Genomic DNA, 16,241 nt, shown 5'->3' on the forward strand with positions numbered 1-16,241 from the left:
GACGATGCTCATTGAGGTTCAAGGGGCCGATGCAGGAGGCACGTGGACTTCCCTGGTGCTCAGACGGGAAAGAATCTGCCTGCAATGCAGGAGACCCGGATTTGATCCCTGGGTCAGAAAGATCCCCTGGAGAAGGGAATGGCAAAACCCATTCCAGCATTCTTGAATCCCATTCCAGAATCCCATAGACAGAAGAGCCTGGCGGGTTGCAGTCCATGGGGCCGCAAAGAGTTGGACACCCCTGAGCGTGCACGTATAACAGGGGAGGCGTGTGGACCTCACTCTACCAGGACCTGCTCTGTGCCCATGAGCTTGGTCTTTAACCTCTCTGGCTCTCAGTTTCTAAAATGTAAACCAGGGTCTCAAATATCTAAATTGTCTAGAGGAGCACTGGACATCTGAAGTCTCAGAAGGCCTCCGCAAGTGGTGGCCTCTAGCATCAGTGATTTGTAGTTTTGAGTAGGGTTCAGCTTACCCACTGAGCCTGGGTCTCTGGCTGCAGAAAATATCCCTCCAGTTTCTGGAAGCATAGATCAGTGAGGTGGCGCTAGTGGCAAAGACTCTACCTGCCAATGCAGAAGACGCCATAAATGCAGATTCGATCCCTGGGTTGGGAAGATCCCCTGGAGAACGAAATGGCAACCCACTCCAATATTCTTGCTGGGAAAATTCCATGAACAGAGGAGTCTGGTGGGCAACAGTCTACGGGGTCACAAAGAGTCGGACACAACCGAGCACATAAATATAGATCACTGTAGAATCAGTGGCTCCTGCATCAAGGTTTTCCTGGAAAGGTCCACATACAAAAGCAGAATTCTCTACTCTTTCTTTGCCCCAGGAAAATGAAGACTCAATGAGCTCTTCTTTCTGGCTGTTGGCTCCTTCCTGCACCTGCTCACGGCTGCCCCTGCAAAGCCCCCCAGGCAGCAGGTGGAGATCACAGGAGGATAGAGTGAGTGCTGGGGCTTGTGCCACCAACAATCCCTGGGACCCAGGGATGGCATCTTTCCTGGCCAAGGAGACTCTGCAGACGTGATGATCCTGGATTATCTGGGGATGGGGTAACGCCCGCAGACTACCTGGGTGGGGCCCGAAATGCAGTCACTGGGGTTTTTATAAGAACAAGTCAGGGGGAGAAAAGATACAGAAGGGAACGCAATGTGACCATGGAGGCAGAGACTGGAGAAGTGCGGCTGCAAGGCCAGGAAAGCCAGCGGCCCCCAGGAGCTGCAAGAGGCCAGTTCCAGGGGTGACACAGCCCTGCCAACATGTGGCCTCCTGGCCTGCAGGACTGTAAAGAGGAAATCTGGGCTGCTTGTAGCCACTAGGTTAGGGAGAATTTGTTCCATTGGAAGCTAATATAATCCTTCATTCTGTCTCCCACCAGTAATTCAAACAACTCCAAGAAGAGTCTCTCAAGCATAAAGGAATAATTTTACTTTCATACTTTTTGTGTATGTTGGGGAGAGATGAGGGATGTTGAGGTGGTTAGGTGGTGGAGAGCATTTTGGGGGTCAGCAGATACAAGCTACTATACGTAGGAGGGATAGACCACAAAGTCCTACCGGATAGCACAGAGAACTGGATTCAAAATCCGAGGATAAACCACAACAGAAAAAAGTACTTTTTGAAAAGAATGTATAACTGAACAGCAGAAATCAATACAACACTGTAAATCAACTGTAATTAAAAAAAAAAGACCAATTTTTACCTGCTTACACAAATCACAAATATTCATTATAGAAGAGCTGAGTTATGACTCTCACAGAAACATGAAGGAAACAAACGATCAGCTGTAATCTGCTAAGTCCAGGATCCCAAGAATAACCAACCAGCATTAACATATGCGGGAATAAATCTGTGCTGTTTTGTTCCCCGAAACAAAATCACTTCCAATGAAAACGTGAGCACGTCTGGTTTAAAGCCATGAAATGGGGTCTGTTAGGAGCCGTGAAGGGAGACGAGTCACATAACTCAAAGCAACGGTCGAACGGTTCTAGAGACACGGAGAGTGACCTCCGGCTCTGTGGGTGTCACGGTAACAGCCAGCAAAGCAACCTCGACTCTCGGCTCTGATGCGAAGAAACTGCATAAAGCAAGTGACTCACCCAGCCGCTTCTTCTAGAGATTTTTTCAGGTCAGGTCAGACAGCAAGGCAAGTCCAGTGTATCCTGGAGATGCACAGAGCGTAAATGCGTCCCTCAGCCCACCTGGTGGCCAAGGTGGAGAGGAAGCTGGGATACCCGGGTCCCCTGCTGGGAAGGAGGGCAGGTCCCCGAAGGCGCCAGCCACCCCCAGAGCCCGAATAGATAATGCGCTTCAGTACAAATTATATTCAATAAGGCTCCAAAAAGAAGATGGACTTATTACAAAACAGAAGCACTCACAGACTTATGGCTGCTGAGAGAGGGGGGAAGGATCAGAGGAAGGACAGGCAGGGAGTTTGGGATGGCTATTTTAAGTGGATAACCAACGAAGTCCTGCTGTGCAGCACAGGGAATTCTGCTCAGTGTTTCGTGGCAGCCTGGATGGGAGGGGAGTTTGGGCAAGAATGGAAACAGGTGTGTGTATGGCTGAGTCCCTTCGCTGTCCACCTGAGACGATCACAGCATTGTTAATCGTCTACCCCAACATAAAATATAAAGTTTAAAAAAATAATAACATTTTCTTTTGCTTCTGAAAAAAGAGAAGACGATACAGGCCTTCTTATAAGAAGCTCCATTTACAAGGGGGAAATAAATACATATAAATAACTGCCATGGAGAGCAATAACTATCAAGACAGAAGCAGATACAGGATGTGGGAGGGAGGGGTGTCACCCAGAAAGGAGCGGTGAACATGTGAAATAAATGGAACTAATAATGGACTGGGCTTCCCTGGTGGCTCAGAGGTAAAGAACCCGCCTGCCAATGCAGGAGATACACGTTCGACCCCTGGGTCAGGAAGATCCCTGGAGAAGGAAGTGGCAGCCCACTCCAGTATTCTTGCCTGGGAAATCCCATGAACAGAGAGGCCTGGTGGGCCACAGTCCATGGGGTTGCAGAGTCAGAGATGACTGAGCAACTAAACAACAATAATAAAGTATTAATGCTACTTATTTTTCACTGACTCGTTCAAGGCCAGCGCTGGAAGGAACCATCATGATCATTTAGCACCCCCTCCCTCCTCCAACCACCAAATTTTCAAATGGAGCAGTGCTTGAATGAGATAACTTCTAGAATCCCTTTAAGCTCTAAATTTAACTTTCTCAGTACAAAGACCATAAGCTACTCATGAAAAGAGATTAATAGAAACTCGATGGCTGGCTGATTTTTAATTCCACACTGACACAGAACAGCAGCCTGTTTTCCGAAGGCCTGGAAATCTCTGGAAGGCTCTGAGCCCTGGAGTGTATGCAGTGCTGCAGGAAAAGCCCGTTAGGACACAGGGAGCTCCGAGGCTACAGAGCGGGGTCGCGTTCACGGAAAGCGTGCCGCTTTCCTTGGGAGATCATTTTCCAAAGGACTCAGCTCCCCAGGCTGAGCCAGAGACGGACAGTGAAGTGCAGAGACGCCCCTCCCCTCGGGAGTCTCTGCATACCCCCCTTAGGCCGGCAGGGCTCAGGCCTACTGGACTCCGTCAGTCATCACCCTTTTCTCCGGAAACATTTCAACCGCCTGCCCATCTGGACAGTTTGTTTCTCTAAAGCAGGGGGTCCTTCCTACTCTGGAGCTGTGGGTGGCCTTCATGAGGGCTATGAACACCCAAGGGAACTGGAAGTGTTAGTCCCTCAGTCGTGTCTGACTCTCTGTGACCTTAGGGACTGTAGCCTGCCAGGCTCCCCTGTCCGTGGGATTCTCCAGGCAAGAATACTGGAGTGGGTAGCCACTCCCTTCTCCGGGGAATCTTCCAAACTCAGGGATCGAACCCAGGTCTCCTGCATTGCAGGCGGATTCTTTACCGTTTGAGCCACCAGGGAAGCCTGTGAACACCCCAAACTGCCTGCAAACAGGTTTGCGAGCAACCATCTCTTACAAGAGGGTCCACAGCTCTTAGCAGAGTCTTCGCGGGACTGTAAGCCACAGATGTTTTAAGGACGCTTTTATCCTTGCGCTGTGTCTTAAATATGAAGCCAAGTGCCCTGGGTGTGCACTCACACCTGTGTGCGTTCTCAAGCTCCAGGAACCTCTGGGAGACAGCACATACGCTAACAAGCTTTCGGCGTCCACATTTAAAAAAATAATTTTTTAAAACAAAATGTCATCCCCAGGACATGTAAAACTGAATCAGCCAGGACAAAAAAGCTTCAAAAAAAAAATCAATTATCCATTTAGTCACTGTGAAAATCTATCTGAAAACCCAGAGTCTCTGGGAACATCAAAGCTCTAGTTAAATTTTTAATAAACCATGAAGGCAAGTGTTAAAGAAGAGACCTTTTCAAAGGTAGGTTGGTGACAGAGAAGCTCTTGAAACGGTGCTCATCAAAGGGGACGAAACTGCCCGAAGGTGCCAGTGAACTTTCCTTCAGACTGAAGTCAGGAGCTTGAGACTCTGGGATTGAGCCCCACCGGAGTCTTGGGAAGCACATCTATTTATATTTAGATCTTTATTCTTTTTCAACTGGTTAAACAAGGAATCTTACGTGGCAGAAAGAAAGCCACTAATTACTGTGACTGAAAAGACAGCATAAGCATAATTCTCTTCTCCAAGGATTGAGAAGTGAATCCATAATTCTCTTCTCCAATAACGTGTTCAACCTGTTAACTCCAAGCTGCAGTTAACAGGTTGAACATGTCTGTGAAGGCTTGGGCGCTGCCCTCTGCAGAGCCCTTGGTCTCCCAGTGGGCTCGTCAAGATACTGGGGTGTGGGACTTCCTCAGAGGTCCAGAGGCTACGACCGTGCATGCCCAAGGCAGGGGAGCCAGGTGCGGTCCCTGGTCAGGGAACTAGATCCTACATGCTGTAACTAAGGATCCCGCATGCTGCAATTAAGACCTGGCACAGCCAAATAAATAAATAAATTTTAAAAATTAATTAATTAAAAAAAAATACTAGGGGTGAGTGTGACCAGATCTTTCCACGGGGGCAAACCCACTTTGGTCAGATTTGTGCCCGGGGGTCCCACATACAATATCATCTCAATCCATACTGAATAGCAAGCTCCAGGAAAACAATCAAAATAGCTGACTGTTTTTGGGTAAAACCTTGACTTTTACCCAAAGGGAAAAAGCCAAGAGGGAAATGAGAGGGAAACAGAGGCTGAAAAAAAACGAGGCCAATCAGCCTATATGATCATAGGACATTCCTAAGATCAGGACAGAAATACTTGAGGAAAATGCTTCTCGTTTAGAGGAAAGCCTGAGCCTAAAAGTAATTAGACACTTAGTCTTCTGACACATTTCATGTCTATACACACACACACACACACACACACATATGTATATAGAGAGACAAACACACACACATGTAAGGTTTTCCCAAGTGGTGCAGTGGTAAAGAATCCACCTGCCAATGCAGGAGACGCACGTTTGATCCTAGGTTGGGAAGATCCCCTGGAGGGCATGGCAAAGCACTCCAGTATTCTTTCTTGGGAAATCCCATGGGCAGAGGAGCCTGGGGGGCTACAGTCCATGGGGTCCCAGAGAGTCAGACACGACTGAGTGACTGAGCACACACATACACACATACATACATATGTGTGTATGCATGTATATTTTTATGTGTGTGTGTGTGTGTATACTGGAATACATAATATATTGAAATTTTGCCTTCTCTAAAAATGACCCCAAAAAATCTTCATTGCACAAGCAAAAGAATTTCAAGTTACCCACCGAGGGATAAACTCGGTTCGGCTGTGGCCTTTTCTCCCACAGACTGAAGCCAGAAGATAACAGTATTCACAAGGGCTTCAAGGAGAAATACGTGCCCCTGGAGAGCTCTGCCCAGAGCAGCCTTCGCGCCTGTGTTGGGGTAACAGGGTGACATTATGAACTCTGCAAGGACTCAGGTAATATATCACCTGGGGCTGCTCCCTGAACAAGGTTATCACTCAAACTTGAGCTTCAAAACTATGAAAGATGAATCAGAGCGTTTAAGAATTCAAGACTGAAGGACTGAGGGGACTTCCCTGGAGGTCCAGTGTAGGTGGGAGTGTTCATCCCAGTCAGGGTACGAAGACCCCACACGCCTTGGGGCAACTGGGCCTGCACACCACGAACCGCTGTGCCTACGCTGCGACCCGGACCCGACACAACCAAAGCGAAGTGAACTAAGGACTTTTTAAAAGAGACTGAAGGAATCAGGAGCATCATTGATGCTAACAACAGCTTCCACCTTTCACATGCTCAGACGGCCCAAATGCTGTGTATACTGTGTATAGACACATCTAATCTTATTTATCAAAATTAGTGTAGATCACTTTGTAAAGAATAGCCCAGTCATCTCAGTCATAGCATTATCCCCATTTTATAGATGAGAACACTGAGGTTCAGACAGCTCAAGCCATTTGTCAGGATAAACTATTTAGTAGGCTGTAGAGATGGAACTCTAAAATGTACCACAAGGGATTCCCCAGCATCCCTCAGTCTGGCTTTTAATAATATCTTCTGTATGTTTAGCTGTCTTTTCTAGTTATTCTCTGTAAAACATATTATTTTTTAAATAGAACACCAACAAGTTTTTTTTTTTCAATGAAAATAAATCCAAAGACATGAAACAAATTGGTTCAAATTTGCTAAAAAGGAAAGGATCACAATGCAATCGGGAGGAACCTCTGTATTCTCAGTCAGTCACTAAAGGGATGTGCCTGTGGACTTAAATCATACATAACACAGGACTTTTCTGATGGCCCAGTGGTTAAGATTCTGTGCTTCCTCTGCAGGGGGTGCAGGTTATTAATCTGCCTGGCCCATCTCTGGGAACCCTGCGTCTCAGGTGATGAGCAGCCTGACCAGGCTCACCTGTGAACGACTGCAAGAAGGAGGAAGGGACACATCCCCCTGGAAGCTGACCAGAACCAGGAAACAAATGTTCACCTTTCCTCTCTCCCCTTTCCGTATAAAAGAAGCCTGAATTCCACCTCAGGCAAGATGGTTCTTTGGGACATGAGTCCACCGTCCTCCTGGTTTGCTGGTTCCCGAATAAAGTTGCTCTTCCTTGTCCCAACAACTCACCTCTTGATTTATTGACCTGCCATGCAGTAGGCAGTACAAACTTGGACTTGGTAACAACAGGGATATCTCCGAAAGATGCCCCCAGGAAGGAAGCAGGTAAGACAAACATCAGTGTAAAACCATACTGAATTCAATACTTTAACAGAGCATCAGGGGGACCTGCCTGGTGGTCCAGTGGTTAAGAATCTGCCCTTCAATGCAAAGGATGTGGATTTGATCCCTAAGCCCATGAGCCACAGCTAAGACCCAGTGCAGCCAGAAATAAACAAACATTTAAAAAAATTTTTTAAGGCATTAAGAAAATCCAGAGACATTCCATATTTACAAGAGGCAATAGCTAATGAATCTGTGCCCAAATAACTTGGTATCAAATATGTGAAGAAAGGAACTCAGAGGTGGACACTGGAGTGAAATTGTCTGCAGTAACTGGAACAGGAAGTTGGAACATATGATGACCAATCCAGAGCCAGTAACCCGAAAGATAAACTCAGGAAAGATTGGTGCTCCCTCCCCCACAGCCCCCTGGAGCAAGGGTCCCCAGGCTCCGGCCACAGACGGGCACCTGCTGTCAGGCCAGCGGGAGCACTGGATTAGACATAAAGTGCACAAGAAATGCGATGCACTCGCATCATCCCCAGAGCATCCCCACCGCCCCGGTCCACGGAAGCATGGTCTTCCACTAAACCGGTCCCAGATGCCAAGAAGGCTGGGGACCACTGGAGAAAGGACCCGCACCACAGCTGCCCAGGCCCCGCTTCAAGTCGCCAAGCCGACAGAGACGCTCCCCCTGCGGACGCTCGGGCGGGCTCTCACCTGGGATATTGTGGATGGTGATGGCCAGGATGAGCAGCGCGATCCGCCGCCAGCTGCTGCCGCCGGGCTGCGCCGTGCTGCCCCGAGGCGGCCCGGGGGCGGCGGGGCCCTCCGCGAGGTCGGCGGCCACGGCCCTCTTCCTCTGATACGCCTCGCCATTCTCACTCTTGTCTGAGCAGAAAGAGAGGGACATAGAGAGAGCCGTCAGAAAGAAGGCAGGTCGGGACTTGGACAAGCAGCGGTGGGGGGAGCTTGCACGACCGGACGAGGTCTATTTCCTAACTTCCATCTGGTCCTCCACACCTTCATTCATTACTCTGTTCTTAGGATCAGATTATCCCAAATACTCATGGTTTCCCAAATGCCCAGATTATCCCAAATATCCATGGGTGATTTGCCGATTCCTAATGGAGGCCAACTGCCGGGCTCTGAAATACAGGAGAGCAAGACTGAGACAGAGAATCCAGGCTGCGGTTTGCAGCCCCTTACCTATCAGGGAGGTTTCCCGGAGGAGGAGGGTCTTGATCAAATCTTAAACCCGTGGTGGCACAAATAGAAAGGAGAGTCTCTCTATCATCTGAGCCTGCAGACCCTGACTCGGACGACACAGACAGGCCACCAGGTCCTGTTGTTGGGACGTCCACCGTGAGCAGTGAGACCTGACAGCCCAGTTTTGACTTGCTCTCCCAAGGGGGTTACTAGTGGCCTCTTGCACTCTCAAAAGTGTCCTGCTTTGGAGGATAAACTGTGTGACTCCCCAGGCTGGGGGGAACAGCAGAAGCTTGACTGAGGCTCTGCTCTGACAAGGCCAGCAGGGACCTCCCCATGGTGGCCGCTTCCCTTCTCTGGGGACACGTTTTTCACAAGTAAAATCATTCTTGTCTCTGAGCTGAAAACTGCAGAAAACTTTTCCCAACATCAAATTAAGAAACTTGGAGGATTCCGTTACCCCTGACCCCAGAAGGGTGGTGCGGCCTCTGCTTACTCCTGGTGGAAAAGCAAGACAAGGGCACTTATCTTACCCCCCAGGTACTTCATGTCAAGACCCGAATCTCACTGCATAAATGGGATCAGATCTTTGATTCCATTTTCAGATGAACAGACTTTAGTGGAATACATCAAAACATGAAAACAGCAACAACAAAAAAAACAAACCATTACGCGGTGGTTTGCTGAGACCAAGCAGCTTGAAGAGGAAGAAAGACGTGCAGGGCAGGTGGGCTCGCTCCTCCCCAGCTGGCCTCAGGGGGCTTTCTCCCAGGGACAGCGGAGGCTCAGAGCCACTGGGGAGAAGGGGCCTGTGATCCATCCTCTCAAGTGCCAGGGTCATCAGCCCTCCAATGGTCGGGAGCCACAACGCATAACACCAGCCCCTGGAGGGTGCAACTGTCTCAGGGGATTGCGACTCCTCCAAGGCAATATTTGCACAAGCGGAAGCTCAACATTCACTTTGTGGTGTCTATACGTGTGTGCATGCACGTGTGTGTGTGTGTGTGTGCACATGCGCAAGTATGCAATTACCCCCGGGACCCGCCTATCTTTTTTTAATTAATTAGTTTGTCTGCGCTGGGTCTTCGTTCCTGCTCAGGCTTTTCTCTAGTCATGGCAAGTGAAGGCTACTCTCTAGTTTCGGAGCAGAGTTTCTCTTGCTGCAGAGCATGGGCTTTAGGCGCGTGGGCTCAGCAGCCGTGGTGCACAGGTTGAGCTGCTCTAAGGCATGAGGGATCTTCCCGGACCACGGATCGAACCCGTGTCCCCTGCACTGGCAGGTGGATTCTTATGCACTGCTCCACCAGGGAAGTCTAGTACCATCTTTCTTGCCTCCAATATTAGATGATCTTCGTGTGTGTATGCACAGGTGTGTGCTTCTCGGCACACCTCGTTTTTTTTTTTTTAATTGTTGACAATACCTGATAACTCAGGCTACAGAGGCTTGTCGTGGAACTGAGCAAAATGCGTGGGATTTTAAGTCCATAAACACCAAAGGCACAAGCAAGCAGATGTGAGTGCTGGGCGCAGAGGAAGCTGTGCAGTGATGGGGGCACTCAGCTGTCTCCGGGGCCAGTCAGTGGGCACCCCGGACGCCCGGACTCTCCTCTGAATACACAGCCCCAACAGGGATGCTCTCTGGTGGGAGTTGATAGAGATAAAATAAAGGAATAACTCTTCCCTTCGGGATTTTCATAACTTCAGGAAGGACAGATGGTTGGACATGGATCACGCCCTTGAATTGAAGGGACAGAAGTGCGCTGTCCCAAACAAGCACGGGGAGGCCACGCTCGTATCTGTCCCTGTCACAGAAGGATCTGACTCTGGGCCTCCTGCAAGTGACGCGCAGACAGCGACGGAGCCGGGGGCCTCGTGAGCAAATTCCAGCACCAAACCCGCGTTTAACAGGAACGTCGAGAGGTGTAAAGACTGATGAACCCAGACGAGCACGCGCGCCTCGCCTCGGGGTCCTCGCGGAAGTGTGAACGCGGATGTGGCTGCCTTTCCCTGGTGAGAAACGGGAGGGTGCGAACGCCTGATGTGCTGGGAAAGGTAAATAAGCCAGCATTTGATAACAGCCGCTAATGAGCCTGCAACGAGGAACATTAGTCCAGATAAATAATCACGGAGAGGAAGGGTGCGTCCCCAGCCGTGACTGTTCTCGCCTCTCCTGGGAAGGCTGCTTAAATCTTCACACTCTGTCCAGTAAGATGCCAGCACCACGGACAAAGGGTGACCCCTTAACAGAGGCAACAGCTGAGCCCGGTGTGGGATCAGGGATCAATCCGTGAGATTTCCTGGGAGAGGAGAGGTCTGGGCACTTTTCAAGCAGGATTTGGCAAAGGGGAAGGACGTTTTGCGGAAGAAACAGCCGATGTCGGGTTTAGGAATGAAAAACCTCACCAGTGAGGTGGGGGTAATACTGAGAACTTAGTCTCAACAAATCCTCCTTCCTTAAAAAAGCCCCATGAGGTAGAGATGATCCCCTTCAACAAACGAGGAACTTAAAGAACAGAGAGGTAGAGCAGCTGGTTCCAAGTCACGGCCCTGAATTCCAAGTCCTGAGTCCATCTTGGATTCAGGAGTCAAGCTGGATCCTTTGCCTCCAGAAGCCACCTTTTAACCAGGGCCCTGCGGTTGACTGGGAGTCGGGGGTGGTGTGGTGACCTACCCCTATGCTCACAAGAGTGTGTGTTAGTCACTCAGTCATGTCCGATTCTTTGAGACCCCATGGACTGCAGCCCGCCCCCAGGCTCCTCTGTCCCTGGGATTCTCCAGCCAAGAATACTGGAGTGGGCTGCCATTCCCTTCTCCAGGGGATCTTCCCAACCCAGGGATCGAACCTGGGTCTCCTGCATTACAGGCAGATTCTTTACCATCTGAGCCACCATGGAAGCCCAAAAGCACAGCAAAGCCAATTACCACAGTAACATTTAGGAACTTGAAATCCAAGACACTTAAGTTCAGAGAGACCCAGTGAGATTGCACCACCAGAGGCAGAAAAGGCTCCGTAGAAACCTCATATCTATAATCACTCCCACTCGTCAACAAACCTGAAACCATGAAGACACTATTTCTTAACCCGTTAGATCTACTGTTTTAAGTATAAACCCGATGTCCATAGGATATATTTATTAACACCAAGCCAGGGACACTGGGTTACAATCCTTTAAAGAAGGTGGAAAGACTTCAAAGTTGCCCATCATCAAAACCCAATGTTTTAAAAATTGAAACTCGAGCATCTACACATCCACACCCAGAAGGGGCCCAAGGCCGGGGCTCAGCCTGCCGCCCCGCTCTTCATCCTTCCGGGGAGGCACCCCGTTGCTAAATGTGAGAATGAGGACCACAGGGAACAGACAGACCAGACCAAGGCTCCCTTTTCCAGCTGAATCACGAGGTTGACTTTATTGCACACATTTGTCCCCTGCTTTCTTCTCCCCCAAACAAGGGACATGATGCTTGTACCAACACACCATACTGTATAGCAAAAAACAGAGCTGGGTCTGGTGGGCACAAGCTGGGGAAGTTGGGGGGAGAGGAGATAAGCCCCCTCCCCTTGGGGTATGACTTCCTCCCCCGTGAAAGGGCCTGATGTCCTCAGATCACAGGCTCTGAATCACTTCCCATCAGCGATGCTTCAGAAAGTAAGGTGGGACTTTCTATCATCTTTCCAGAAAAAAAAAAAAATACAAGGAAGATTTTGGAACAATGAGTCCTTACAGATTCAAGGACCTCAGACTTCATCTTGCTAGATAAACGCCACGGTAGCCTTCGTTTTGTCCCCCATGGGCCCAGACTCAGCAGGAACAGGATGTTTGCTGCCCCTGTGATGATGTAACCGACCAAATCCATCAATAATAGGCCCGGAGATGGACGCTCAGGCTACCAGAGAATAAGAGGAACGCTAATTAACAGATCATCAGCCACAGGAGCTTCAGAAATGTCCCCAAGATATTACTGGAGATGATCTGGTTGAATTAGCACAAGTAGGCAATTCTCGTCCGCTAAACACAGAACGCTTCAGGTCCCCGGAAAAAACTCCTTCTTCGTAAATCCTTGCTGCGTGGTGCTTGTGCTCAGTCACGTCCGACTCTGCGACACCGTAGCCCGTAGCCCGCCAGGCTCCTCTGTCCGTGGGATTTTCCAGGCAATAACTCTGGAGTGTGCTGCCATTTCCTCCTCCAGAGGATCTTCCCCACCCAGGACTGAACCGCGTCTCCTGTCTCCTGCATCGGCAGGGGGATTCTTTACCGCTGAGCCACCGGAGAAGCCCTTGTGGGTTATCCATTTTAAATACAGCAGTGTGTATGTGGCTTACACATCTTAATACACGTGTCATATTCCACTTGTTTCCTTTAAGACTACAGAAATATTTTCTAAATTCCTTAGCCTCTGGGACTCTAGTTTTCAATGGCTCCAGGGCATTTTTGTTCAGTCCCAAGTCTACCCTTTTCTTTTTCATTTGAGTCATCGCTCTTGGTTTCCCAGATGTTAAAAGGCGCAGTGCTTCTCTCTCGCCACATGGGGGCGTACCCCTTCAGCTCCCTCCCATCCACCCCAGGAAAGCTCCTCCTTCACTTCAGGCACTAACTCTGTCTTCCAGCTTCACGACTCATACATACCACTGGACCATGTAAAAGGGCTGGCCTACCCCAGGAAGCAGAGCTTGGCAAGTGAGGAAAAGCTCCTACTGCTGGGACTTCCCTGGTAGTCCGGTGGTTAACACTCTGGCTCCCAATGCAAGGGGGTCCAGGGTTCAATCCCTGGTCAGGGAACTGGATCCCAAGCACTGCAAGTAAGACCCAGTTCAGCCAAATAAATAAATAAAATAAAAGATATTAAAAAACAACAACAACTCCTACTGCAAATGGTGGGAGGTGGGGAATCTCAGTGCAAAAGATCCTTAAACATTCCGGTGCTTACTTGCTTGCTCATAAATTACTCCTGGCCAACAACTGGTTTCCTGACACTGAACTGCAACGGAGATGCGACGTGTCACATGCCTTCCACAAATGCGAATGCAAGAGCGATGCATTTGAAAATAAACCAGAGAAGATTCCTTTCACTGACCCAGGGCTCCCTCTCCATCTTTCAGTAAGTACTGCCTCTTCAGGATAATTTCTGCTTCCATTTCCAAAGAAAGGAGAGACGGCCCTGGAGATGGAGCGATAAACCAAACTCATTCCTGGCTTTTGATCATGGTGGGGAGGAGGAAAGTCCCAGTGGTTTCAGGGAGAAAAAAAGGATTTTCAAGGGCGGAGGAAGATTCTGATGCTTCAACATTCTGCCTTCAGTCCTGTCTTTGGAACCTGTCGGGCACCTGAAAGGTGACTCAGCTGTGAGGATCAGGGAAGGCGGGGTGCTATGGCTGGGTGACAGAACGCAGTCTATCGCTGATCAAGAGCCAAGAGGAAACGGAAGGAAAAAAGATGTTCATGCCTTTCCTGGAAGAAATTCCTAACACGCTCATTCACCCAGGACTGTCTTTAGATTGCCCAGAACCCCGTGGAAATAGCATCAGATCAGCTCCAAATGTAAAGTCCCGGCGTAAAACCAGGCAGGACATTCATTTAAATGTCATCAATTTAATTTTAACTGGTCAAGGCAGGGCTGGTTAGCCATTCAATCCATCCTGCCATTGGGCAAGGACCCCCCAGCACAAACTCTCCTCCTAATAACCTCATTTCTAAAGATACAAATGCAGACTCAAGCAACCTTGGAAAACCTACAAGTATGCACAAGAAAATTGAAATCACATCAGCTGAAAAAACATTTTTTTTGAGTTTGCTGTATTTCCTTCCACACTTTTTCAAGTGGTTTTACATAACTGGGATGATCACATTATACAACCACAGACTATTTTTGTTCCCACTGAACACAACACAAACATTTCCCCCATATGATTACAAACCCTTAGAAGCATTTCAAGTGGTACAAATTACTGTTCACCTTCTCAAACCACTGGGCATTTAGGCTATTCCTAAATTTTTCTTTTCCCTAAAAATATCACTGCAGAATCTTTAACCTATATAAACAATCAGCAATTTGAACCAGATTCCCAGAAGATGAACTGCTGATCCAAGGGCCTTGACAGGTTGGTCTAACCAATTTCCGGAAAGGCCACTCCATTTTCAGTCCTCTGAGCAGGGTCTGCAAGTTTTCATCATGCTGTTTTTTTCAGTCAGCCTGAGTATTTTTCATTTAAAAATAAATGTATCTATTTATGGGGGAAATGACATTTCCCCTCTGACTACAAATAAAAGTAGACATTTCTCATAGCTCCAGGCATATTACTTTCCTCCTTTGTGCAAGGTCCTCTGTTCAGAGGAGGTCTCTTTAAGGAACGTGAATAGGATTAGACAATTCCTTAGAGACACAAGTAATTTTCCTGTGATCCACTTACGCATGTCAGTGAGTAACGAGATGGCGCTGGGAGCAGCAGGTATTGTTATAAATTAGACAAATGGATCCAGTTGGTCACATTGAAATTTCAGCCTCCACTTACTAAATTCCTTTTTGACATTCCTCAGGACAGAAAAGTGCCCTTAAGAAAAAGTGCTGGAAAAAACTACAGTTCAACAAAACGCATGCAGCTCTGTGTTCACAGCGACACTATTCACAATAGACATGGAAACAACCGAAACACCCATCAGCGGAAGAATGGATAAAGAAGGCGTGGTGCGTATACGCAGTGGAATATCACGCAGTCGTTAAAAAGAAGGAAATAAAGCCATTTGCAGCAACACAGATGGACCTAGAGATTATCATCCTGAGTGAAGTCAGACAGAGAAAGACAAATACCACATGATATCCCTTATGTGTGGAATCTAAACCATGACACAAATGAACTTGCTTATGAAACAGAACCAGACTCTCAGACATAAGAGAGCAGACCAGTGGCTGTCGGGATGGTGGTGCGGGGAGGGGGGTGTATTAGGGACTTGGGATCAGCAAGTGGAGACTATTATACAGAGAATGGACAGACAGCAAAATCCTACTGTATAGCCAAGGAATGGTATTCAATAACCTGTGATAAAATAAAACGGAAAAACATGCAAAAGGATGTATATACATACCTACATATACACATATATGTTTAGCTGAACCACTTTGCGGTTCAGCAGAAATGAAGCACAACACTGTAAATCAGCTATACCTCAACAACAACAAATTTAGAGAGGCCTGCTACCAACATCCTAGTAACCTTTGGGTGCTGCTGCTGCTAAGTCACTTCAGTCGTGTCCGACTCTGCGCGACCCCATAGACGGCAGCCCACCAGGCTCCTCCGTCCCTGGGATTCTCCAGGCAAGAACACTGGAGTGGGTTGCCATTTCCTTCTCCAAGATTTGGGTGCAATGTGAACATTTTTATTGGGTTGGCACAAACCTTCAATTTATTTAAAAAAAAAAAAAAGCAGTATCTGCAAAGTTCAATAAACAAAGTACAATAAAACAAGTCTGCCTGTACAGCAAGAATATCTAGTGTGGACAGGACCCTTGCAAGAGTTTCTCGATTTAGCAAATAAAAAGGGTGCTGCTCAGTTGCAAATGAATTTCAGATAAAACAAAACCTTTCAGTATAAGTATATCCCGAATACTGCAGGGGATATACTTATGCTAAAAAGTTCCCATTGTTGATCTGAAAGTTGATTTTGACTGGGTATCCTGTATTTTAACCTACAGTCCTACCTGTGCCCGACTTCAGGCCCGAGTTCCAGGTCAGGGAGAAGTTGGGCCAACTGTGAGTGCAGTCTCCTCTGAAAGTGGCCACACGTTTGTCTCAGCG

The 16,241-nt window shown here is 48.2% G+C and overlaps 1 protein-coding gene across 9 annotated transcripts in view; it reads right to left on the reverse strand.

Moving 5' to 3' along the window:
• Positions 1-16,241, reverse strand: part of SLC39A11 (solute carrier family 39 member 11) — a 386,666-nt gene that overhangs the window by 106,222 nt on the left and 264,203 nt on the right. For all 9 annotated transcript variants that reach the window (XM_044938507.2, XM_025279390.3, XM_025279389.3 and 6 more), the window contains one exon: positions 7,965-8,135. In XM_044938507.2, the coding sequence (XP_044794442.2) occupies positions 7,965-8,135 (171 nt within the window). The remainder of the gene's footprint in view (positions 1-7,964; positions 8,136-16,241) is intronic.

The sequence above is a fragment of the Bubalus bubalis genome, chromosome 3 (assembly GCF_019923935.1).
Source record: "Bubalus bubalis isolate 160015118507 breed Murrah chromosome 3, NDDB_SH_1, whole genome shotgun sequence".
Taxonomy (NCBI): Eukaryota; Metazoa; Chordata; class Mammalia; order Artiodactyla; family Bovidae; genus Bubalus; species Bubalus bubalis.